The 25,431-nt window shown below is 41.7% G+C and overlaps 1 protein-coding gene across 2 annotated transcripts in view; it reads right to left on the minus strand.

Moving 5' to 3' along the window:
* RANBP17 (RAN binding protein 17) overlaps positions 1–25,431 on the minus strand; it is a 282,087-nt gene that overhangs the window by 255,770 nt on the left and 886 nt on the right. Inside the window, exons 2-6 of one of the 2 annotated variants that reach the window (XM_019534844.1) lie at positions 17,497–17,643; positions 14,597–14,687; positions 12,642–12,808; positions 3,759–3,824; positions 1,118–1,222 (exon numbers count right to left, since the gene is read on the minus strand). In XM_019534844.1, coding sequence (XP_019390389.1) covers positions 1,118–1,222; positions 3,759–3,824; positions 12,642–12,808; positions 14,597–14,687; positions 17,497–17,580 — 513 coding nt within the window. In that variant the 5' untranslated portion in view covers positions 17,581–17,643. Of the gene's footprint in view, positions 1–530; positions 624–1,117; positions 1,223–3,758; positions 3,825–12,641; positions 12,809–14,596; positions 14,688–17,496; positions 17,644–25,431 lie in introns of those variants that run through there. The other variant, XM_019534845.1, reaches the window with a different exon arrangement.

Consider the following 25,431-nt stretch of genomic DNA (forward strand, 5'->3'; position numbering starts at 1 on the left):
TAGCACCCAGTTTTTCTGGAACCAATTAAAAGCACTAAGCGGGGGTTGCCTGTATAAGTGGAGCCCATAATTACAGTTAAAGTGTCAGGATTAGCTAGTCACTGCTGCCATCATCCCCTTCTTGATGACTATGGCCAAGACTTTAAAAGATTTGGTGTCAAAATATAGTGCCGTAGGTCAAATTTCAAAATCTAAATAAAAGGTTTGATTTTTAAATATGCTAAAATAAACAGAGGATCCTATTAAATGATGGAGTTAGAAATGAGCAAGGTTTAAAAAAAAAAAATCCTACCCTCAAGCAGTTGCTTGAGGTCTAGAGAACGAGAGAAGCAGAGGTGGTAACACATCTTCATAACATCTTACGAAAATGTGTCACCACCTCTTTCCTGTAGAAAAGCACTTACTGTAGAAAAGGAACTATGACCTCTTTATAACATAAAGGGGCTGTCTAAGCACTATGAAGGCCTTGGTCAGCAAGCAAGAAAAAATTCAAAAGAGCATGTTCCAGTTTTGGCATCACTTCAGCCTACCTGGTCCTGAGACATTTAGATTACTGAAGGCTGCTCCTCACCACTTGCTGCCAAGGCTGAGGAGAGGCTGCAGTCTGAATTACATCAGAGCACCAAACAGAGACTGAGAGGGCTAGCAAGAAAGATAGAAACCTCTGGTCAGATTGGGTTGCGTTACCGCAACATAAGATGTGGACGTTCTTGTCTTCCCTCTTAGCCACCTCTGGTTTAATACTCATTTTTTATAATGCTTAAGTGGAAAATCTAGACCAAAGTAGGCTGAAGTAAAATTAAACTGCGGAAAAAAATTAGAAAACAAGGCAGAAAGCTCAAGACACTTAGTCTCTACTTGAGGAGGAAGAGTGCAATGGGAGAAACTGATAGACAACTGGACTGGCTCAAAAACGCAAAAAAATCTATCAATATTACAAGATACTCATGTCTGTTCAAGTGCTATGTAAGCAAAAACCTATCCACATGTAGACTGACCTCATCTACTCCAAGCAACACTCACCAGGAGTTCAAAGTATGCAAAAAATATAACAGCCCCAATCTTAGGGCAGTTTAAAATTATATTAATTTTAATACTATATTATGAACTGCCTTACCTCCTTTAGAAGAGAGCATGCCAGCATCAAAATGTCTTTTAAAGAAGTGTCACGAAATGAGGTAGCTATTTTACGATGCTTGGCTGAAGGTCTCGAATAATCCACCTAAGGGGTGGGGGGTGTGGAAAAAGAGTACAAGAATAAACAAGTCTTTCTTCCTCTAGGATTAGTTTACAGGCACTTCTGCCTAACAATTTACTACATGTGGGCTGCTTGCAGATGTGAGAGAGAAAAAAAAAAAAAGTGCTTTACTTTAAACTTGGCATGTACCCATGCTGAGCCCAGCGCATGCTCAAAAGAGCATGTCAGTTGGACCCAGCTTTCTCAACATCTGTATAGACTGGGCGCTTTAGTGAGGCTTTTATGACGATTTAATCTAATAGCTTATTGAATCAGCTTTAGATAAAAGTGCCAAAAAGCCTAAAACACCCAATCTATACAGACACTGGAGCCATCACAAAGTAACACGCTACTGCTTCTGGTAAACGAGTTTTTGGGTTTTGGTTTTTTTCCCCCCACATCTGTCAGCACCCATGAAGACTATGGTCTGCTACTGCCTACTTCATCTTAAAAGCAATAGCTACCTCTCAAACTTTTCACACTCAAGGCACCACTTGAAAAATGCCAGCTTTTAAAAATAATACAGCAATTCTTCTGAGGCAAAAACCTCAGAAAGACCACAACAGGTCAGAATGTTTTTGACACTATAGATTGCTATCTGCAAATGTCTGGGTTTAATCTAGTGAATCATATGTAGGTGTTTGAACAGCTAGCAGTGCTAATTTTGTGTGACATCTTACTTCACTTCTAAAAGGATCTCATAGCACGGAAAGTTGCTGCAGCACTCTGGCTGAGAATCACTGCCTTGTGACCTCTTTTCCATTGTTCTTACCCTATTTTTCCTATACTCTAACTCTGGTTTCTGCAAAGCCCCACTAATGCCACTGACCTGCTAGCTCCACTAGAAAGAAGTGGGGAGATCACTAGCTGCTGCTGCTTTGATACAATAGCTTTGTAAAGGATCCAGCATTTCTGTGATCATCAGGAGGAGAGCTGGGCTGCACTTTGATTATTCCTGCTTTAACCTTGTAATAAATTGAGCCAAGTCACTTCTCCTTTGTTTTTTTAATATTTTTATTTCTGTCACCATGCTGTTTCCAACCTGACCATTACCTGGCACTGAGCCATGAAAGAGTAACAATTCAGCCTTCAGGATAATTCTCCACTGATTTTATGTACATGAACTGCAGCGGTCAGGAGGGCAAGAGAGCAAGCAAGAGTGAGCAAGAGCACGCATGTGCAAAAAGCTCAGGATAACAGAATTTGAAAGGCATTTACATGTGATTGGTGTTAAAGAAACACACAGTTTGATATTTGCTTGCCTTCTTAGAGACCATCCCTTAAGGTAAATATTGAAGGACATTGGTAAGCCTGTGTAAGGAATCTGGCAATGTCCATGCTTTATGTTTTGTGAATAAATAAATGGTCATGGGCCCTCAACCTAATAGGCTGCAAGTTCCAAAGGACCTCTGATGGAAAAAAAAAGTCCAAAAGTCTTCTTCCCACCGACAGTGGTGGGGTGTGTAGCCAAATTCAATTATTTTTTCCCTTTCAGTTTAATTAAATATTTACATGACTTATCTTGCTGGCTTCATCTAGAATCAGTTAAGAAGATTCTTTTATTTTTTTGCACCTTCAAAGACTTAAAAGCAGGAAAGAACAAAAGGCAAAAATTAACCTTTTACTGTACATGTCAGTCTGACACGTGCTACAGACTGACATTTCATTTTTGAGGACTAATAGTATATATCATTGGGGCCAACCTTTTTGGCAGGCATACCACAAATCTCTACCCTAAGTGCCACTCAGATCCCTTTCTGCTACCTACTCTGTCTGTCACTGTTACCTGTTCCCTCCCCAATCTGCCACATGCCACACAGAGGCTGTTCATGCCACTTGTAGCACATGTGCCATGGGATGGCCTTCCCTGGTATTTACAGTATTATTAATCATTTTTCTGGAAGTGTCCCAATACAGTAGGTCTCACCACATCTCATTGTCTTTGGGTTACAGAGGATTATAAAACCCAGGCTACAGCTAAAAGTCAGGTGTAATGTTGAGTAATGGACAAGTCATAAGACATTTTAAAAGAACAGTGACTGATAGGGCTGGTGGATCTTTATTTGGGGTACTATCTTATAACATGGAACATTTTTCTCTCCTATACAGCACTAAGATAAAGCTTTTTTTTTTCCTCAAGTACCATTGCCTTTTCCCCAGTGTAGAACTTTTTCCAGGGGAAGGAGATTTTTGAGAAGCTTGCTGAAGATAGGAAGGGAACAAAAAGAAGCACTAGTGAAGAGATGGGATGGTGTGAGCTGCTCTCTTTCCAGATTACAAATAAGCTATAGTAAGTGTGGGATAGACACAGTTTTCCCCTTCTTGGGGATCTATGGTCAGGTTATGATAAACCTATTATGAAATTTAATCTCCTGAATACTTAGGGTGGTTAAAACATAAAAGCCTTCATCCTGAGTCTCACTTATTCAAATCACTTTTGTGGGTAGGGCAAGAACACACTATCGTACTTTACCAGCATTACACAAAAGCTCTTGCAAAAGGGAAAAAATTGTGTACTTACTAGGTTCATTTCCTGAGTTAGTTCTGAGAGAATCATCACTCCAATTATATAATGGTCCACAGTACCCTACAGAAGGAAAAAAGAAAAATATGATTCTAAAAACTAGCTAGCTAAACTTTAACACTTATTAACATTTCTAATATTAACAGAAGACTGTATTTTTAAGTTTAGTTTTACAAAGTTGTCTAGAGAATTTAGATGTCCAAGTCCCAGTACAATTAATGGAAAGTGGAACTCCAAATCCTCAAGCTCACTCAGAAATCATTAAAATTTAATAACAGCATCATATAAAATATTCTGAATCTAAAAATATATGTTCTGAACACCTGCAGAATAGAAATTCCACTACGGCACATTTTTTAGTGTATACATCTTTAAAGGTTGAAGAACTTAATATAGTAAGCCCCATTAATATAGTTAGCAGTCCAGGGACAAGAATTAAAAAAAAAAGGGTCCTCAGGAGATGTAAAGAATCAAATGGCATTTATTAAAAAATTATGGATTTCCAGTGACATCCCTCCACTCTCTGCTCTACATTCTAGTAGACAGTGGTTCTAGCTTAACATACTCCAACCTAAAAATCTGTGTTTTAGAAATGAAGCAGTTCCATCACACATTAAAAGCGAGTCAGTGACCGAAATGAACACATTTGTAAGAGTGATCCAATTCACAGGGTAAAACACACCAAAGTGAGACAAGATTCTGTAAAAAGTTAATAATTACTAAAAAATAAATAATACAGTTCATTACAGCAAATTAGTGCTAGGCATAAGATTTGATATTACTTTGCACTTTAGAATAATAGTATTTGGCTTCCTTTAATGAATTATAAAAGGGAGTTCTCTAAGAAAAAAAATCAAGAAGATTCTCATTTTGTTTAAATTAATTAAACCATTAGTAAAATGACTTATTTTTTATGGTTTTTGCCTTTGATTCAGAAGGTCATGTTCACCTTTGTAACCAAACCACAATCTACAATTGCTCAACTTCTTCTGTAGGGTAAGGAAGATGGGTAGGTTCTTCATACTTGCTCTGACCATTGGCAACACATAGGGGGTGCATATGGGTGCATGTGCACCCCCTGGAAGTGCCAGCTGCAAAACTGGAAGTGCATTTCTGGTTTTGTTGCTGGCTCGGCGATCGGCTGCTGGGTGGGCCACCACCACCCCGTCGGCAATCTGGTGACCCCCCACCCAGACTAGGGAGATACCAGTCACCCATGGCTCTGACTATGCAAGTCAACTGATCAACAGCAATATGGAATATAGGTTCCAGCTGAGTTCCACAGGCCATCCCACAGATAAAGTATGGATTTTGAACCAGAGCTCTTTCTGGTTTGGGTCTTAACTTGGCACTTGTCATTAAGTGGATTCTCTGGACAGTGGAGATTTACTCACCTAAAGAGACAGCTTTTCACTCCGAATTTAATTTACTTCCATTGCTCTGACAAAGTGTGATTTTTGTCAATTATTTTTTGACATGCTACAGAACTTTTATACTCGCACAGGTTTGTCTTGATGGTAACCAACTGAGTAGAAAGGGACATACGTTTTTGTAGCATGAAGGGGTGAAGCAGAAAGAAAAGGGTCACAGTTTAAATTTACTGTGAATATTTTAAGTGTATGGTGTGCATGCAGCACTCTTGACTTTATAGCTGAAGCTGAAAACTGGGCGTTACAAAGAGAAAAAGTGTTCCAGTCATAGGACACACTGAAGATCTTACTCATACAAATCTTAAAACAGCCTGCCAATAGTCATTATACCATGGATCCTTTTCAACACAGGAACACGCTAAACCCCTTTTACAGATATGGAAAGCAAGACACACTTACTCCAACCTGCACAATTGGAGTTAGTGGCAGAGCTGAGAAAGTAATTAGGATCCTGATATCTAATTGCCTTTTCCATACAGGGAAATCACACTAATACAAAGTGAACCAAGTTAAACGTGATTACTGATGTGCATGTGGCTGAGACTGCCATTCACTAATTATCAACATATATTAGTATTGCTTAGAGTTTTCCATTTTGATAATATATTCCATTCACTAGTAGAAATATAGCTTCATTTTCTTTTCAACAGGAATTTTTAATTTCAGGAAAGAAATCTCTAAAGAAAAAAAATTGTACTTAAACCTCCATTATTAATGAACTACCCACTGCAAATTCACACTGCAATCATTTTAATAATAAATGTAAAATCTAATTACACTACATTCATAAAAATAACTGCAAAATACATACGTAAACTATTTGAGTTTCTTTTTAATAAACAAGATATTAGAGTCCATATTTTATTGGTCATCCTAATGTAGCTCCAAAAATGCAACAGATTATAAAAAGATTAATCTTGAAAAAGAGAAATAAATGGAGCATAAAAATAAGTACATGTATGACACTCAGCGACAGTGAGCACAATGAAAATTGAATATCCATTATTTTCCTTGCTAATTAGTTGAAAGCAACTATATTCAGTTGGTCTTTGGTCAATGGTAAGCATTTGTATCTCTTTTAAAAAACAAATGAAGAAAGATCTGGACAAATTCAGAATAAATATTACTCTGAGGTGAGTCTGAGGGTTTGTCTACGCAGGAACACTTATTATCAGTTATCTGAATCAACTCTAAAAGTGGATTAGTTAAACCACAGAAAATGAATATACTAATGCTCTCATACAGAATGAAAACCTTCATTTGGTTCAGTTTAATTCACTTCTGAAGTTAATTAAGGAAAAATAAAGCTAAAAACAATGCAGTTTAATTAGTCCACTTTTAAATGCACACTACGAATTAAGATGAATTTTCCTTCATGTTCCCAAATAGAAAAGTCCTTGGAATGAAAATGCTCTTGTCCCAGTCCATGTAGGTATTTTGATACTAATTTTTCCATGTTTCTTGTTTTAATATTATTCATAATCTAGTGCTACAGCTTATGTTTATAAATTATCAGAAAAACGTTTGCCAAGCAGAACTGGTAATACTGTCCACACCAACACTGGTTTAAAGGTCACCAGGCTCAACTTTATGCAGAGGTCTGGAAATAAACAGTTCAATAAACTAACCAAAAACAGTTACTCAGTAACCTAGCATCCTTGCTCAGTCTTGAGGATAACTGTTCCTTCTAGCAATAAACCCCACCTAGACTCCCTTCCATGCCTAGTCAGGCTGACTGAGGCCACGTTGTACTGGGCATAGCAGTTATACAACATACCACTACTAAAACTACTTCTTGTTGTTAGCACCCTTACTTCCAAGAACCACGTTAGTCTCAGAAAGAGCAGACCACTTAAAAAAAAAAAAAAAAAAAAAAGAATGACAACCCTCCTGCAAGTTATTCTGCACTGCTCATAAGGACTCCAACTGAAAGCAACGTGACAACCACTGCATGCCCTGCATCCTTAGCCAAGCAAATATTTGCCATAGATCCCCCTTAGAAACTTGGAGAAAGACATAAAATTCCTACTCCGATATGTAAAGAAGTTTTTCCCTGACTAAAAAATAGTGATCTGCAAAAATTATCTGGTTCACAACATCTGGACCTATCTATCATAATGTCTCCACGATATTCTGAATTCAGTCAAATTACTTTACCAGACCAGTGACGGAGGCAAAGAGTAGGTATAAAAACATGGCACACAACAGCTGGAGTAGGTATCTAATGTGCCTGCTATCCCTATATCCCAACTTAAAATTTCAATTACTGTGACCTAGTGAACTTAAGCAAGTTATACCACGGAAAGCTAAAAATCCAAATGGCACGCATTCCTGCACTGCACTGGCCTTGTAATCTGTGACCTTCTTAAAGATCAAACTAACATTCTGAATATTTTTCTCAGTCCTATTCCTGTACCTTTTTTAGATACATTAACTGCTTTTTTGGGGTAATAATTATCAAGACAACTTAATTACTAGACTTAAAAAAATGTGTAGTATAGCAAGATATAAATACAAGCCCCTGCCAGTAGTTTATTAGTATGCTATCTGGAGGAACTGAATAAGCAACATTACAATGTTGCCATTTGTGTGATGACAACAAACATTTATAGCAATCAGTGTATTATATACAGAAAACTTTACCTTTCTTGATTAATTATCTAAGATCAGCAACTGGAAATTTTTACTGGCCCTGAGATACAGAATAAAGTTGTAGACAGACCTGTTAAAAGCCTCTGAGTTAAGTTAAAAGAAGACAACCAGGTGGATATCATGGTGGGTATCCAATATAAAGGAGAATTTACATGATAGAGCTGTGCAAAGCTTCAGGTGCCAATTCGATTCAGAGGAGATTCAATAGCCAAATCTCCAAATCCAAATTAAATTTGGAATGATCTAGTCAGCAACCTAAAGGTCGAAGGAAATCTGGGAAACAGTGACCATGAGCTGATCACTTCTACTATCCACTGAAAGCTGGCAAGTCAGTCAGCAATGCAGAAGTCCTCAACTTTAGGAAAGCTGACTTTGATTAGCTCAGGAGTCTTGTTGTCGAGGTACTAAGGGTCCAAGACTCAGCAGGGACAGGAGTCCAAGAAGTAAAGGGAGCGATCCTGGAAGCACAAGGGTTGTCCACCCCATCTCGGAGGAGAGGTAGCAAAAGGGCACAGAAACCCCCTGGGCTCAGCAGGGAACTTGTGAACCTCGTACGCCAAAAAGAAAGAGGTTTATAAAGGATAGAAGATGGGAATCACCACAAAGAAGGATTACGCTGTACTGGTCCATACCTGTAGGGAGTGAACCAGGAAGGCCAAGGCTGCAACCAAACTCCACCTGGCTATGCACATCAAGGACAATAAAAAGTCCTTTCTTAGATATGTGGGGAGTAAGAAGAAAAGCAAGGGTAACATTGGACTTCTGCTAAACCAAATGGGACAACAGACAACCAACACCCAGGTTTTTCATCAACCCAAAGGGTCCGCCCTGCCTAGCAAGGTGTGGGACAGCCAGGGTGAGGGTGAATTTATACCCAGCATCAGTGTAGACCTTGTAGAGGAACACCTTGAGAGGCTGGACACCTTCAAGTCAGCAGGTCCTGAAAGATTGTACCTCGGAGTACTAAAGGAGCTGACAGGAGTCATAGCCCAACCACTGGCAAAGATTTTTGAAAACTCCTGGAGCTCAGGTAAAGTACCCAAAGACTGGAAGAAGGCCAATTTGGTGCCCATCTTCAAGAAAGGCAGGAAAGTAGATCTAGGGAACTACAGGCCAGTCAGCTTGACCTCAATCCCTGATAAGATTCTGGAGAAAATCATCACAGAGCCCATTCCTGACAAGTTGGTTGATGGCAACATCCTGAAGGACAGCCAGCATGGGATTGCTGCAGGTAGGTCTTGCCTGACCAATTTCATCTCCTTCTATGACCAGGTGACACATCACTGGGACAAGAGAGGAAAGACTGACATCATATATCTGGACTTTAAAAAAGCCTTTGATCCAGTGTCCCACAATCTCCTTTTGGAAAAATTGGCCAACTGTTGTCTCGGCTACATCACAGTCCATTGGCTGGGGAATTGGCTCTGAGGCCAGACTCAGAAAGTGGTGGTCAAGGGAAGCGAATCATCATGGCACTCCATGGCCAGTAGTGTCCCCCAAGTCTCTGTCCTTGAACCTGTTCTCTTTAATCTCTTTTGTCAGTGACATGGATACAGCTGTCAGAAGTGACCAAGTTTGCCAATGACACCAAACTTTGGGGTAGAGCGTCCACACCAGAGGATAGGCTGGTGATCCAGGCTGACCTGGATAGAGTGAAAAAGTGGGCAGATACAAACCTGATGACTTCCAATACCGACACATGTAAGGCACTCCACCTTGGGGGAAAAAAAAGCCCGCAGCTCACTTATAGGCTCAGCAGTGCTACACTCGCTAGCACAAAGGCCAAAAGAGACTTGGGGGTCATGACTGACCACAGGATGAATATAAACCACCAATGTGATGTCACGGTTGGCAAAGCATACCAAACTCTGGCTTGAATCCATAGATGCTTCTCAAGTAAATCTCAAGTTGTCATCCTCCTGCTGTACTCGGCCTTGACACCATAGCAGGAGTACTGCATCCAATTCTGGGCTCCACAATTCAAGAGGGATGTGGAAAAGCTTGAGAGAGTCCAGAGGAGAGCCACGTGCATGATCAAGGGCAGGAGAATAGGTTTTATGAAGAGAGGCTGAGAGCCATGGGACTCTTCAGCCTAGAAAAGCACAGACTCAGGGGTGACCTGGTGACAGCTTAGAAGTACATCATGAGTGTACATCAGGATCTGGGGAAATGTCTGTTCACCAGAGCGCACCAAGGGATGACAAGGACCAATAGTCACAAATTCCTCCAAGACCATTTTAAGCTGGACATAAGGAAAAACTTCTTACTGTCCAAACCCCCAAGGCCTGGAGTAGGCTCCCTCCAGAGGTGGTGCAAGCACCTACTCTGGATTCCTTTAGGAAGCATTTTGGCACTCATCTTGCTGGGATCTTTTGACCCTAGATGACTTCCTGCCCTTGGGGCAGGGGGCTGGACTCGATCTCCCGAGGTCCCTTCCAGCCTTAATGTCTATGAAATCAAGAAACCAATAAAAAGGTCGGAATAGATTCAAGGCCTCCGAAACTATTTGGAAAAGATTCGGAGATTCAGCAATTCGGGCAGTTCCTGCTTGCCACCACAGGGAGCTGGACTCTGACTCCGTGCTGGTAAGTAAGGGGTGTGGGGAGCAAGCTGGAGGAGGGGGTAAGGGGCTGCCCAGCCCCAGCCGGGCCCCCATCCCCCACCTGGCCCCAGCCTCCTGGCACTTGGGCGCCTCTGAAATGTTTCAGATGGTCTCAATTCATCCCAGAGATGTTTTGGAGCCTTCTGTTTCATTTCAGATTTGGTGAAACAGCTGCCAAAATTTTGCACAGCCCTAGCACACACTTCAAAAGGTGGAAGCCTTTGAATGGAAGGATTATCTTCAAAAATTGATATCCACCACCCTCAAACAGGGTAAGTGAGAGAATCTCTTTCTGGAGTACCTGAGAGCTAAGGATATTAGGTTAATGGTATGCAGTGGGGCCCAACTTGTGGCCCACAGGCCAGATCCAGCCCACAGAGCTCTCCACAAGCCTGGAAATTTGGTGGCAGGAGAGCAGTGGCAGCATCAATTGCTCAGGGAGCTGCAGCAATTAATGGAGCTCATGGGGGACCAGTGGACTGGACTGCTCCCCCATGAAAAAAACATACTGGACTTCAGAAAAGCAGACTTCAACAGACTCAGAATGGCTGTGTAGGTTTCCATGGGAGGAAAGTCCATGAGGAAAGAGAGTCCAGCATAGTTTAATGTTCCCTAGACAAACAATATTAAGGACTCTTCGAGGACCTAAAACTTGAAAAGGACTCTCATAAAAATTATCAACTTGGATATATTAAGGATGAGTATAAGAGTGTATCATTGGCATGTACAGAGAAAAATCAAGAAGGCCTCGGCACATGACACAGCTAGTAAGAGATATAAAAGGCAACAAAACATAGCCTACATAGTAGATCAGAAGTTAAAGAAATACCAAGGAAATTGTGGATCCCTTACTGAATGGGGAGGGGAATCTAATAATAGACAGTGCAAAGAAAGTTGAAGTGTTTAATGATTTCACTCATTCTTTACAAAAAAAGGGCAGCTGCCAGATGAAAAATGCAGTAGCAAGGTTCAAGGAAGAGATAATCAGCCTAGAGAAGGGGAAGAATAGATTAGATGTTATTTAAACAAGCTGGATGTTTTCAAATGAACAGAGCCAGATAAGATGCCTCCTACAACATGTATGGAATTGGCTGATGTAATTGCTGAGCCACTGGCTATTATCTTTAAAAAAATAATGGAGGTCAAGTAAGGTCCCAGAAGAATAGAAAAGGGCAAATACTGTGCCCATCCTTAAAAAGGGAACAGGAAAACCCAGGGAATTAGAAACCAGTCAATCTAACTTTCATAGTACCTTCTATTCTTTTGGAGTATTTCAAAAGACTAAAGAGGATAAACAAGAGGACAAGGAACATCCAATATAGTTTTATTAGGAGCAAATTATGTTTAACCAACCTAATTACCTTGTGGCAAGATAGGCTTAGTGGATGGCAGTCAGCTATTCCCTGTGTCCACAAGGAACAAGGCAAGAAGTAATGGTCATAAATTTCTGTAAGGAAACTTCAAATTGGGTATTAGGAAGAACTTTCTAATTGTGAGGGTGATTTAAGCAGCGGAACAGATTAGCTAGCATGGCTGTGGAATTCCCAGCAGCGGAATTTTCTAAGTGAAGGTTAGACAAAAGCTTGGCTGAGATGATTTAGCCAGAGATATTCCTGCTTTGACCAGGAAGATGTACTAAATTACCTACTAAGGCCCCTTCCAAGCCTATGCCTCACTGAAAATATCTACAATTAAATATAAAACTGAATGTTGTTTTGCAAAGTTTTAGCACCCCATGTAACAGGAATCACTAAAATTAGAAATTAATTCTTGCTACCATTTGAAGAATAAAAATTTCATCTTACAGATTTTACAAGCACTAGCATCTCCTTCTATGGGAAATACCATCAGCTAAAACCACATTGGAATGAAATGGGAGAAGAATGCTGCAAGTATAAAATCTGGTATTTCATAATCTGCCAAAGTGAGGAACAAGGGTTTTATATGCCATTGGAAATACTGGAAATAGCATCACAATATTTTTTAACAAAGGGTGCTTGTTAAGAGTTAGATTTCATAAACAGAGCTACTCTGGTCCATGTTAAGCAGTGCTTTTCTAACACTGGTTCCTACAATTTCTCCAGTTCATACAAAGAAATATTCTTTGGGTCACCCAACCCACCATTTGTTGAAATGAAGAATACCAAAATACATAGTTTTAAGAAAAAGCACAACAACTGAATGTTTTTTTCCTACCTGCAAAAACTTTTTTACATCAGCAATTATGTCTCTGAAGATGAGCTGATCTTTCTGAACCTCAAACCATCCTAATTTTGTAATCTTAGCGATGACCTGAACAAGAGCTTGGATCACAAAAGGAGCCAGTTTGGGTTGAGATGCTACATAGTTCAGAATGTAATTCCCTGTAAAGAAGCAATCTCAGTCAACAATTATTTTAAAAAATATACTTGAACCATTTTAACAAAATGTGGGAACATACGGCACATTATGCAAAAAGAGTTTGTGTTTAATGCTTAGTATAAACAGATACTTCTTTTAACAAATGTAAGCCATGAAAAAATATTCAGTACATTTGAGCTGTTGGGAGTATAGTGCAAATTATGTATGTAATAATCATTCTTGTACAGATATAAAAACAGTTTGTAATCTCCAAGAATGATGACAAGTTAAGCATTTTAATCATCCGTTCTATCTCACATACTAGACATCAATTACTCTGTCTCAAATACTACTACAGCCCTCAATTACACGCATTAATCAAGCAAATTAACAAGTCTGATTTTTAGTGTCTATTTAGGGGTTTTTTTAGTTCTGTCCAGACATATTACCTACGACAATAAACTTCTCAGATACAGAAACTCCTATCACAGTAGAGAGGAATTTCCTAGGCAAATAAAAGACATTTAATTTATTACATAAAAGTTTATTTTTTACCCAAGGGAAAAACACACTTACACTGAAATCAGTAAGCAGCCCCTGGCCACTCAGGAAAATCCCCACCCAGCTGGGGGCTGGCTAGGAGCTGCCCCAGAAGCAGAACAGCTCCAGGTCAACCCCCAGCTGCACAGGGAAGCTCTGCTAGGAAAGGGGCTTGTTCCCATGTGCACAGGGCTGGGAGAGCTCTTCCACCCCATGTGCATCAGGATCCCTCCCATTGTCTACAGGGCAAGGAGCCAGCCCTGTGCTCCCTGCCAGTGCTCAAGCTAGCACCCCAGGGGAGTCTGAAGCTCCCCCAAGCTGTTGCAGAGAGTCAGAGCAAGGTAGAAGCAGCCCTGTCCCACGGTGCTCCCATTGGTAGCAGATTTGCTGTCAACAGGGAGCATGCGTAAACATGTTCCCAGGAAAGGCTACTTCACAGTATTTTACTGCACTGTAAGCCTTTATAGCATTAATAGCACATGTAGACACGCCCACAGAAGTGATCTCTCCTCTAACTTGCTTATTACTATTGTCAAACCCTAATTAGAAGGAAAAATGTAGTAACATAGTAAAAGATGAGTTCACTGATACTGTCTGAAGTTGTTTGTTTTTTTTTATCGTCCAAGCCATTTTACAAGCATTAACTAAGCTTACCTACCTCCATATGTAATGACAGAACTATTATTATTGTGTGTGTTAAATTGAAGGGAAACTAGATGCTTAGTAAAATGCTCCCACATGCACTGGAACATGCTACATGCCTAAAGAATGCAACATTCCCTTCCATCCCTAGTCAGCCCATTCCATCAAATAATGATCTAACCAGGCACAGCACAAGTCCCACTATATAAGCTCCAACACAGGAACAAAGCATAGCAAAAAAATGGGCCCTGTGCTTTTTCCCTTAACCAAGTCCTCTGCCTTTCATCTCATAAAATGCAGAAAGGAATTAATTAAGTTTTCAAATTCCAGCAGAAACTTACTGTTCTGGTCATTTTTTTTTTTTTTTTTTTTAAGTTTTCAGTCCAGCAATTTTTTCCATTGGGAAAATGTTATTTGGCAGTTAACAGAAGAGAATAAATGCAGAATTTCACAGTCATCTTTAAAAATAAATTTCTCACTCTAAATGCAATTTAAAATGCAGATAAACTGATAGAAGTAGAGGGTGAGTGAAATATTTGTCAAATAGTAACTACGCTGATATTCAGTTTTAAAATATAAATTATTTTTTTCCTATTCTCTTTTAAATAGCAAGAACAAGAGCTACTTACTGATGTCAATCCTTTGTTCAACGGGTAAAGGAGTCGATCTGCTCACAAGTTTAGAGAGGCATGTTGCCGCTAGAAGCTGAGCGTAGGATGTCTACATAAAAAAAACCCACACCAGACCATTTTATTAAAAAAGTACCATGACAACTGGAAGAAAGATGGCTAGACACAATACTGCCTGTCTGTCAATTTTGACTATACATTTGATATACTAAAAACTTAACATTATTATGTTTTAATCATCTTTGGCTTTAAATCATTCCGTTTTTCCTCACTAAAACATGACTGTGATAGCCATGATTTAAGCCTAGGGAATTCTGGATTCAAAGGTTTTTATTTGGGTCTTTTTAAATATCTACTTTTTTTTTATTCAAGGATATCTGCAGATGAGGGTAATAAGCTATCATATCAGTGAGATGTATCATATCAGTAATAAAGAAAATAAACAACTCCTTAAGCATGCAGTAACATAAGGGATATAACAGATCTTTCCAAGGGATTACCCAAATACCATATTTACTTGTGTAATTGCTGTGCTCATGTCCTACTGACACTCCTGAATTTGCCTCAAAATTTTGAAGAATATGTTACCTGTGTATTGGCCACATGCAAATGTCGACATAAATCAATTCAAAAGATATTCCTCCTAAAAGAATGAACCACACCTACATAGGAAACCCATGTCATGCAGTACCATAGTTCTGTTCTGCATTGTTTTGTCTGTAAAACCATACAAGATTGGGGCAGTACAGACCCTATACTGCTAGACTCAAACTAAAAGTTAATATATGGAATACAAGTAGCAGGGCATGAACCTGAAGGGGAAAATGTTCAACATCAGTGCAAACAGAAACAAGAGGAGAAAAACAAAATAGGCAAAATGCATCTTCAGAGAACTGAAGTACAACTCTCATAAAATAGAATCTGAAATTCTGAAATACATACTAGATAAGTGAAACTTGGGGTATACTGTTTCTCTAGATATGCTCTAGAAAAAAGCCCAAAAAATTTCTTGCAGCTAAAATATTATGCACCAGCCATTCAAAGCAGCTTACAGTGCAAAAAGCAAAACCACCTTGTAATCCATTGGAAAATGACTGTCTCAGGAATATGAAAAAAAAAAAAAGACGTATCAGATTTCAGAGACATATCCTCTCTAAAAAGATTAGCAATAGCTACTGGCTCAGGTATTCAGCAGACCAAACACCTAAGTGTTCTGGCATCCTGGAAAAGCACTATTAATTCAGTAGAAGGAAGAACTAGAGCTGCATGTACAATAGGTGTAAAACAACAAAGATTTAGTCATCTTGGGGAATTACCTCCAATGGACATGAGTTTCTGTTATATGCACTCTTCAAAAGAAAAACTTTACCTAAGGAAAAGGTCCCAGCCAGAATAACAGTGCAAATTCCAGAAAAAGGCTGGATGACCAAACAGCTCACTGTCAAATGGATTAGAAGCAAGTTGTCAAGACATGCAGGAAATTTCCTGAAGCACATGTGTGACCTGTACTAGGCAGCTTCCAGGGGCACTTAACTAATAAGTTAAGAGTTGGCTGCAGGCAGCATGCACCAACCTAGACGTCATTTCGAACGGGATTGCCAGTACACTGCAACCTTGAAGATTTCAAATCAACAAACTATTCAAGACACCATTTTGCCTTGCTATCTCAAATGGATTTCAGCGAATGACTGAAAGTAAACACCAACTGAGAATCTGAACAAAGTGTCATTTGCAGAGGTCTGCCAGTGGATCCTTATGCCATGGTACTTGGCTTCTTCTGAAATTGTCAAGAAGAATTTCAGGCTTAGTGGAATCTCAAGCAAAATGGGCAGAGCAGAAGAAAATCTCATTTACAATGACACCATGTGAGATGATGATGATAACAATTCTCATAGCATGGACAACACAGGCAGAGAAATGCAAGAATAAAGACATTATTTGCAGGCAGATTAAATAACTGGTGTTTGATATTTTCTCAAAAGTAACAGAAGCAGAAATTTTGGTTAGAAAATGTCACTGTATTGCTGTTAATTTCTTAAGAAAACAATATAGATAATCAAAAGAAGAATTATAGCTTTTGTTTCAGTTCAGATACTTCTTCAGTCTTACTCTAGAGTGCATAATAGCTACAGTGTTGTTTTTGGCAGAAAAAACAAATCAGGAAAACACAGGCATATTATGCAAAGACATATGATATGTTAATGATTGCCAGACAATGGATGTGTCCTGCACGATCACCTGAAATCACCATGGTTCTGAAACACAGTGACAATAAAGGACTGAGCATGACTTCAATCAAGGCTGTGTCCCCATCACCTTTTTATTTGACAAAATATGACTAAAAATGTGAAAGTAACTACTACAAAATAAGTTACATACTGCTAAAAGATGTTAATATTTAACTAGTAATATGAAACTGTAGTTTACAACTTTTCACACCATTTTTACTATTTGCTCATTAAAAGTAGAAGTCAAACGAACATGGGGGGGAGGGGGTCTAAAACCATAAAAATACTTAAGGATCCCATATTGTGGTCCAAAACTGAGCTACAGATACATAGGGCTCCTTAAGTTTGAAGTTCCTAGATTTTTGAAGGTATTAGACCCATAGTCACTAGATACCCACTCCCCCCAGTTATTTTTCCTTCCCACTGTTTTGGGGCATTTGACAATAAGCATTATCACTCCCCTATCACTCACTTTTAAATACCAATTTTCATGCGCATTTTTGTTAACATTTTATTTTATGGGGGAAAAGCTGAATGTACTATAAGAGAGACAAGCTTCTCAATTTTATTACATTTACACTAATATTATTTGTGCCTGCTATGTGAGGCTCTCCCAGCCAATAAAAATGCATGTTTACATTCTCAGGTTGTACATGTCTCCCAGGTACTTACTGTTCCTCGTTCTAGTAAAAGTTGGCACTGGCTGAGACATTCGGGGCTGTCAATGAGTTCCAAGAGCACCTTCTCAGCTTGCATCCGCTGTGCTACATCAGTTCCCTCATAGAGGTGGTTACATAGTACTTCTAACTCTGCCAAACTCTGTTAAGGAAAAACAATAGCGATATCTCTCAACAGGCTTTTCACATAAGAAAGCCTCTTGAAAATTCATAGGACTGGCTATTTCTATATACCAATCCATATACAGCAATATTAAATATTACCCTATGTTAAGCTTCACAGAAAAATATAACCAAGCCACCGCAGTTTGTTTTCAACTCAGGTATTCAATGACTTTAAAAGAATTTCTAAAAGTGACAGAGACTCAAATGAAATGTCTATGCAAGAGACACAAAGAAAATTGACTAGTCAGGACTAAGATGGAAGTAACTGTCCCAGTGATCAGAATTAGGTGACATAACACACAAGTCTTATTGTGGACTACTTCTAATTTAGGACATAAAACAGAAATGACATGTCTGTCCAAGTTATAAAATCATTAAAAGTTGTATTCTTATCTCTGTCATTTAGTGCAAGTCCTTACCAATAGCGAATTGGAACTGTACATCAAAAGTGCCAAAAAACAGCACAACAGAATGTTGCATGAATGCGTCTCGTCTCCCAAGGCTGGGGGGGCACAGCAACTGCCTGCTAGCGGCAGGGATGTGGCAGCAGTGAGCGGTGACCGCCTGCAGGCAGCTGTGGTGATACTGGCAGTGAGAGCGGGCCGAGTGGGGACCGCCCACAGATGGCTGAGCCAGTGTCAGCAGTGATGGGGTGGCAACCACCCACAGACGCCACCAGTAGCACTGGCAGCGGGAGCGAACAGGGTGGCAAGCAGCAACCGCCTGCCAATGCCACTGGCAGTGGCAGTAGCGGTCAATCCAGGGGGTGCACATGCACCAGCTCCATGTGTCCAGATCCAGTTGCAGTATGATTCCCACCATTGAGCTAATCTAATACATGAGGCCATGTCACCCAGCCTGCAGGGCTCCTCATAAATCCAAAAATTTCGTAGCAGGGGAGCAGCAATTAACACTGCCACAGCTCCCTTGCCACCAAATTCCTAGACCAGCTGGAGAAACCCACAGGCCAGGCAACATGGCTCCATGAGCTGAAGCTCCCTCAAAGGCCAGAGGGTTGAGCACCACTGATGTAGTATGATTCCTTTTACTTTAGTACTTTGAGTAATTATTTTAATTGAGAAAGTAAAATATACTTTACTTCCACTTACAATACAGGCAAGCAAGTTTCTCAGCTGGTAGTTCTTTGCAACTGTTTTGCAAGGATTAACCAAAGAAAATGGTTCTGGCCATTAGTTTCAAAGATGTCCAGAATACTTGAACACACAGTTCCCATGAATAGGACCCGGTTATCTTAATTTGCTAGGTGGCTCTGAATCTCTCAGCCACAAAGGATTCACTGACTCGGTGAAAGCTGAACCAAAGGGCTGACTTTGTGTCCTGGCATAGTTGTTATCATTATGGGTGCTAGGTGTAACAAAGGGGCACAATGAGCTGGTAAAGGCCAAAACATATAAATGGGTGTCAGAGAGGAAAAGAAATACACTCAGCATGTTCCTGCACATCCTCCACTTAATCAAAAAAACCCTCAGTTGAAGATCTACACAAATACATGTCCCCATCAAAAGCATAGAAAATTAAACAATCCTCACCAAAAATCTAACTTTTTTTCTCCTAAAAGCACGAACTCAAATATTCCTACGGGAATTTGGTTCAGCCACTGAAGAGTAAAGCCCACAAGAGGGCTTCAGTCCAGAAAATCTAAGCGATTTAATCAAGCAGCTAGGATGCCAAAGATATAAAGTCTTTTGCTCCATTCCACCAGGAGCAATGCACTGGTTGCAGGACTTGCATGTGTAAAACCTGGGAAAGATTAGGCATGTTCCAAACTGTAGCATTTTTCTGACCAAATTATGGATACCTGCAGGAAGCAGTGCATCTTTTCTGAGGCTAAAACTCAGCTACCCCTCACTCTGTCTCACCATTATGAGCTGCCCCCTGCCCTCCACTTTTTGTTGTTTATAAAAGAGGATGGGGGGGAACAGTGCTGAAAGCAGTCCTTGACACCACTGTAGCAAAGAAAGAAGATCCATATGTAGAAGAGAACTTCTCTATGTAGAGCTGCAGGAAGATGCAACAGTGTTTAGACACGGATCAGCAATCTATGGCTTGACAACCAGAGCTGGCCCCTGAAGAGCTAGGATCCAATCCATGAAGATCTGACCCAATGCTGGGTATCAGGCGATGTGCAGCTACCCCAAGCTACCTGCCCCTTCTGCAGCAGTACCCACTGTTCTCTTGTGCCTGTGCTCACTCTCAATGCAGAGGGGCTATCTGCCCTGAGGATAAGCACAGGCAGCTTGCACTGGAGGAGGGAAGTAGTGGGGTAGGGAATTGGTGGGGATTTGCAGCCTATGGCAGGCCAATGCTGGCCCATAGCAGGAAATGGCTACCACCCCCTGCCAAAAAATACAAGTTACAGTGTGCCTAGAATTTAGTATTTTAATTAAATTCAGCCAGGGCAAGCACAAAACCAGACTGTGCAACTCTTCCTCATGTCAAGATACCATCTTCCTCAATTAGACCTAACACAATCAACAGGTCCACATTACAATACGAGTACCTTAAGTGGTATTCCCATTCTACTTATAGCAAATAACACGGATATCAATAAAGATACATTTTGACTGTGAACATATTAAGTGAACCCACTACGGGTATGTCCCAAGTGCTCAAGAGAAGGAAAAAAAAAAAAGTAATATCCTCACTAGAGAGGATAGTCAAAGAAACTTTGAAACTTTCTTGACACACTAAAGCCTGAAGAAACTACTATGATTTGTTTATAAAGAATACAAATGCAGCAAAAATTTATCCTCCAAGCTATTATCTGTACTGCACTTCTGAAATATCAATTATAAGAAGATCATTGTACAATACTGGTTGCTTTAAACAGCCTCAGGGGAAAGAATTCCATCCTATCCATCTACCAACACAGCTGCTGGCAGAACTGAAGCAAATTTCACGCTACCTCAAAAGCAGCATGTTTATCCCAGGACTAGGTTGATTGTTTGTTATTTATCACCATTTCTAAACATAGAGGCTGTCACCACCCATTACTTCACTCCAGTAGTAATGCTGAAGCATAAAAGACTTGAGAACCATCTGAAAATGTAAACCAGCTATACCCAGCTCCTTCCCTTGTGCACTATGTACACCAGGGGTGGGCAAAATGTGGCCCACCAGGACATTCTACCTGGCCCGCGGGGCCCCTAAAAAATTTAGAAAATTAATATTAATCTGCCTCTGGCTGCCAGTCATGTGGCCCATGATGGCTTGCCAAAACTCAGTAAGAAGCCCTCCGCCCAAAATAATTGTCTGCCCCGATGTACACCCTCCCAGGGGCATTCCTAAAGATAACACTGTTGAAAACACATAATTAAATGCCAAGAATTACAAACATATTACTGCCAATGAGTTCAAATTAATTTGTTCAAAGAAATTAAAGGTCTGTCTATACTGCAATCAAAGATGGGATCACAGCCCAGAGCCATACTGCAGCTACCTTAAAGCAACCTACAGTTTGAGTATTAACAGCAGCAAAGATACAGTGGCACCAACTTGAGGGCAGGCTGTCTGGCTAAGGGAGCACTTGGGGTATGAGGAGAGCACATGCTGAAGTCTGCTGCACAGTTCCACATTAACTGGTACTTCAAGTGTACCAGGAATTGAGATCAGTGGTTCTCAACTTCGTTGGACTCAAGGCATCCCTTGCTAAATGCCAGCTCTTAGTTTTCACTTATCTTTTTGACTGCAGAAAAATAAGAAAGTAAGTCTTCTGTTGCAAGGAACTCATAAAGCCCACATTAGGTCAGAATGATTTTAATATTATAGATTCCTATTTGAAATCTCTCGTCGTTTTTTTCCATGAATCACGTTTGCGTATCATCAGCAATAGTATGGCACCCTGGTAAAGAATGACTGAGCTACACTGAAGCCTGATAGCTGGTACCTGAAGTAGCTCATGTCCACACATGCTGCAATCCCATCTCCAGATGCAATGCAAATGCACGCCAAGAAATACATAGTTGAAGTCCTTAAACCAAGGATGCGCAAAATGACAAATCCAGCTGGCAGTTAGACTCCATTTACCAACTGCCTCTGCCCACATGACTAGGGCCAGTCTCCATGGAGACCTCAGCCACCGCTGTGCTGTGAAAGCTCAGGGCTGGGGTTGCCATGGAGGCCAGCCCTAGCCGCACTGGCAGGGCGCATGGCAAAACAGAGCAGGGGGCTGCTCTGGAGCCACTGGGATCTTGCAATGGGGGCAGCTTGCTCTGGAGCCAGGGCAGAGGCATGATCTGTAACCTGCACTCTCAGGACAGGGGCATGCAGGCAGGGGATCACAGCTCTGTCACTGCTCTAGAATAGGCTGTCACCGCTGCAAGGAGCCAGGGCAGAGCCATGATCCCCTGCCTGAGCACCCCTGTCTAGAACATGTGCCCCAGGGATACAATCACAGGGGAACTAGAAACCCACAAGGGGACCTGGGACGGGGACAGCAGACCCCGAAATCAGGGGTTACTTACTTGCTACAGGACTCCAGACGCAGGACGAGTGACGAGAGAAGCCCGCGCGGTTCATTAGCCACACTTATCTACAGCTGGAGGCGGCAGGTGATGTCAAGAGTGATCTCCGGCCAGCCGTGATAAAGGCGAGCACCAGGAGAGAAGCTGGAAGAGTGGGGAGAGGCAGCAGGGGCTGCGAAGACTCTCCATGCTAGCGGCAGGCAGCGCCGGCGTGTAAAGAAAGATCCCACTTGGAAAGAAGCATCTCAGGCGGCAACGGATACAGTGCACCCCCATGCTAGTCACAGGCAGCACCAGTGTTTAGGGGAAGACCTCGTTCTGGGGAGAGCCATAGAAGCTCTGGAGATGACAGAGGCTCTCCACACCAGGCTCCCACAGGTCTGGAGTGGAGGAGAGAGGCTCAACAGAGGCAGAAAGTGGAGCAGCATTGGGGGACGCAGTCAGGCACAGGCTCTAGGGCAGAAAGAGAGCAGGAACTATTTAGCCTGATCTCTCCTTTTCTATCCACCCTCTTTTTTAAGTCTTTTCTCTTTCGTTGCCACTTGCCTGTGTGTAGTCCTTTTGTTGTTTCTTATGTTTTTGTTTTGTTCTCCTATTTAGTTGTTAAGTCTGCATCAAAGGGGTCTGATTGAGATCCTAACACAGGGGATGCTCACGAGACTTGACAAGTAGCCAGCATACAACGGGAGAGGTAACCGAGAGGGGTGAATCCCAGCAGACCCATACCCTGCTGGGAAAAACGAAAATAACAATCGATACCGGTGAGAGCGCAAAGAGCACAGATCATCAAGACCAGAGGGCCAGCTGTATCAAGATCAGGTGGTCCATCAGAAACTGGTGTAAGGAAAGGGCGTAGGGAAGGTGGAGCCCCACAAATATCCATCAGAAGAAGCAAACAACCCTGAGGGACCTTCAACAGGAGACCCCACCACTGAAGATACACTCAAAGTCGTGGCAGGTGAGTTCAGGAGTTCTCTGGGGTGATGGAGGTCCCTTTCAATGGTCGCACAAAGCCTCACCGCACCCACCACCAGGTGCCCGCACCAAGGCAATGCGTTAACGGATATTCAAAGCAAGGCAGGCACAACATGCAAGCTACACATTGTGGCTCTGCCCTGGCTCCGGAGCAAGCTGCCCCCATCATAGGATCCCAGAGGCTCCTGAGCGGCCCCTTGCCCTGCTCTGCCATATACTCTGCCAGCGCGGCTGGGGCTGGTCTTCATGGCAATCCCAGCCTTGAGCTTTCACAGCACAGCTGTGGCTGAGGTCTCCATGGAGACTGGCCCCCACCAAATGGGCAGGGACAGCTTGCAAATGGAGTGCACAGCCAACCGGATCTGGACCGGACTTTGCCCTTCCCTGCCTTAAACTGTAGGACAGGCGTTTTCAACCTTTTTCGGTCGGTGTACCCCCAGCAGCCAGTCAAGAAATGGGAAGTCCCCCGGCAGCCGGTCAACGAGTGCGGGGGAGGCAGGGGTTCTCCTGTGGCCAGAGGTACCAATTACAAAACTGGAAGTTTTGGTGGCTTCTCTACCCCGCAACCACACCAGAGTACCTCCAGGGGTATGCATACCCCTGGCTGACAACCCCTGCTGTAGGAAACACTCTCATGAACAAGGGATGGGCAAAGTACGGTCCACAGGCCAGATCGAGCCCGCCAGCTGACTGGATCCAGCCTGCGGGCAGGCACCCACCTATTAATTGGGTGCAGCCCCAGAACCTCCACACGAGTCCAAGCCCTGCTCATTGCCACATGAGGCAGCTTGCACTGCTTTCCCACCCATGCCCACTGGTCCTGGCCCCAGCCTTCACCTCACCTGGCTAACCAGCACGATAAGCAGCCACTCACTAGTAGGCAGCCCCACTGGGAAGCTGTGCACACTGGCCAAGCCAGGGGCCAGAGCAGATGCAGGCAGGAGCATAGCATAGGCTGCCCCAGGTGGGGCTCAGACTCATGTGGAGCACTGGCAGGGCAGCCACAGTTCAGACTGTGGACGGGGGAGTGGGAGGAGGACTGCACTTGCACTGCACTACCCAGGCAAGATCTGCTGCATGCACCCCGTTGCCCGCTCCTCCCTCCCCCCAATCCCCTGCCAGTTCCTGGGATCTTGAGTGTGCACACCCCCCTCCCATGCCCCTTCCTATCCACACAAACAGCCCCCTTCCCTCCCCACATACAATATACAAGAATAAAACTTTGTTTTGAGTACCTATGCTATCCCCCTATATACACAACTAAAAACACATAAATCAGGACATTTTTAAAAAATAAAATTAAAGCATGTTATAGAGAGTGGATGTTTGATTTTAATATATGATTTTTTTAACCTATAATCTGTTAAAATGATATCTTCTGAAAGGCTGTTTGCAGCCCTCCACAACTCACCAAAACTTAAGTGGCTCTCCAGCCGAAATAATTGCCCAGCCCTATTCTAGAAGACCCCTTGATTAGATACAAAAAAAATTACTGACTCAGACAAGAATTTCTCTCCAGACACGGGGCTAATGCTGAGAAGTATTAACATAAAATAAATAAGGGAAGAATAGAGGAGCAAAACAAGGAGGAGAACACTCAGCTGAAGTAGAAAATAAAAGGTGGTTTTCCCTAACAAAAAACAATCAGTCCTTCTAAAAGCAAAGCTTCCATGAAAAACAAACAATTCTGCTTCTTTTCATTACAAGGATATTTTTCAGAACGACTCCACATAGCTCTGTCTTCCTGAGTCTTCACACCAATATTTTATGTCTTTTTCAAGAACTGGGAAACAATTGAAGGGACTACTTAGTTTTAGTAGTGTTATCATAAAACCTGTGGGCAGCTTTTAAAAATGCAGTTGACATGGTTCAGCACATTACTGCTGTTCGGATAAAACAGATTCTGAGGAGAAAGACCCCTACCAGAAGTCCTAGCATCTTCCCACTTCCCACAGCGTGGGGTTAGAAACCTTACTTCTCAACAGATATTTCACTGGTAAATATGCTCATCTTTCTTATTAGCTACTGGCCAGAGTTAGGCTTCTTATTAGGATGTTTCTGGTAAATGTCAAGCCCTGAAGGCAATAGAGAAAACAATGAGTCTGATCTAAAGAACTGACAATTCCTGTTTAGAAGGTTTTGGGTTTTTTTAGTCAGAGCAAAGAAGACTGCAGCTCTGAATATACTTGTCATAAGCATGCAGAATTACTGAGGTAGTTGTGAAAAGACACGGAAACCCCTCACCAGATTTGATCAGCTGTCACTGCACTTGACCAACATAAGAGCTAAGAGTGTTTTTTTTTTTT

Source organism: Crocodylus porosus, unplaced genomic scaffold (genome assembly GCF_001723895.1).
Source record: "Crocodylus porosus isolate Cpor-Errol unplaced genomic scaffold, CroPor_comp1, whole genome shotgun sequence".
Taxonomy (NCBI): domain Eukaryota; kingdom Metazoa; phylum Chordata; order Crocodylia; family Crocodylidae; genus Crocodylus; species Crocodylus porosus.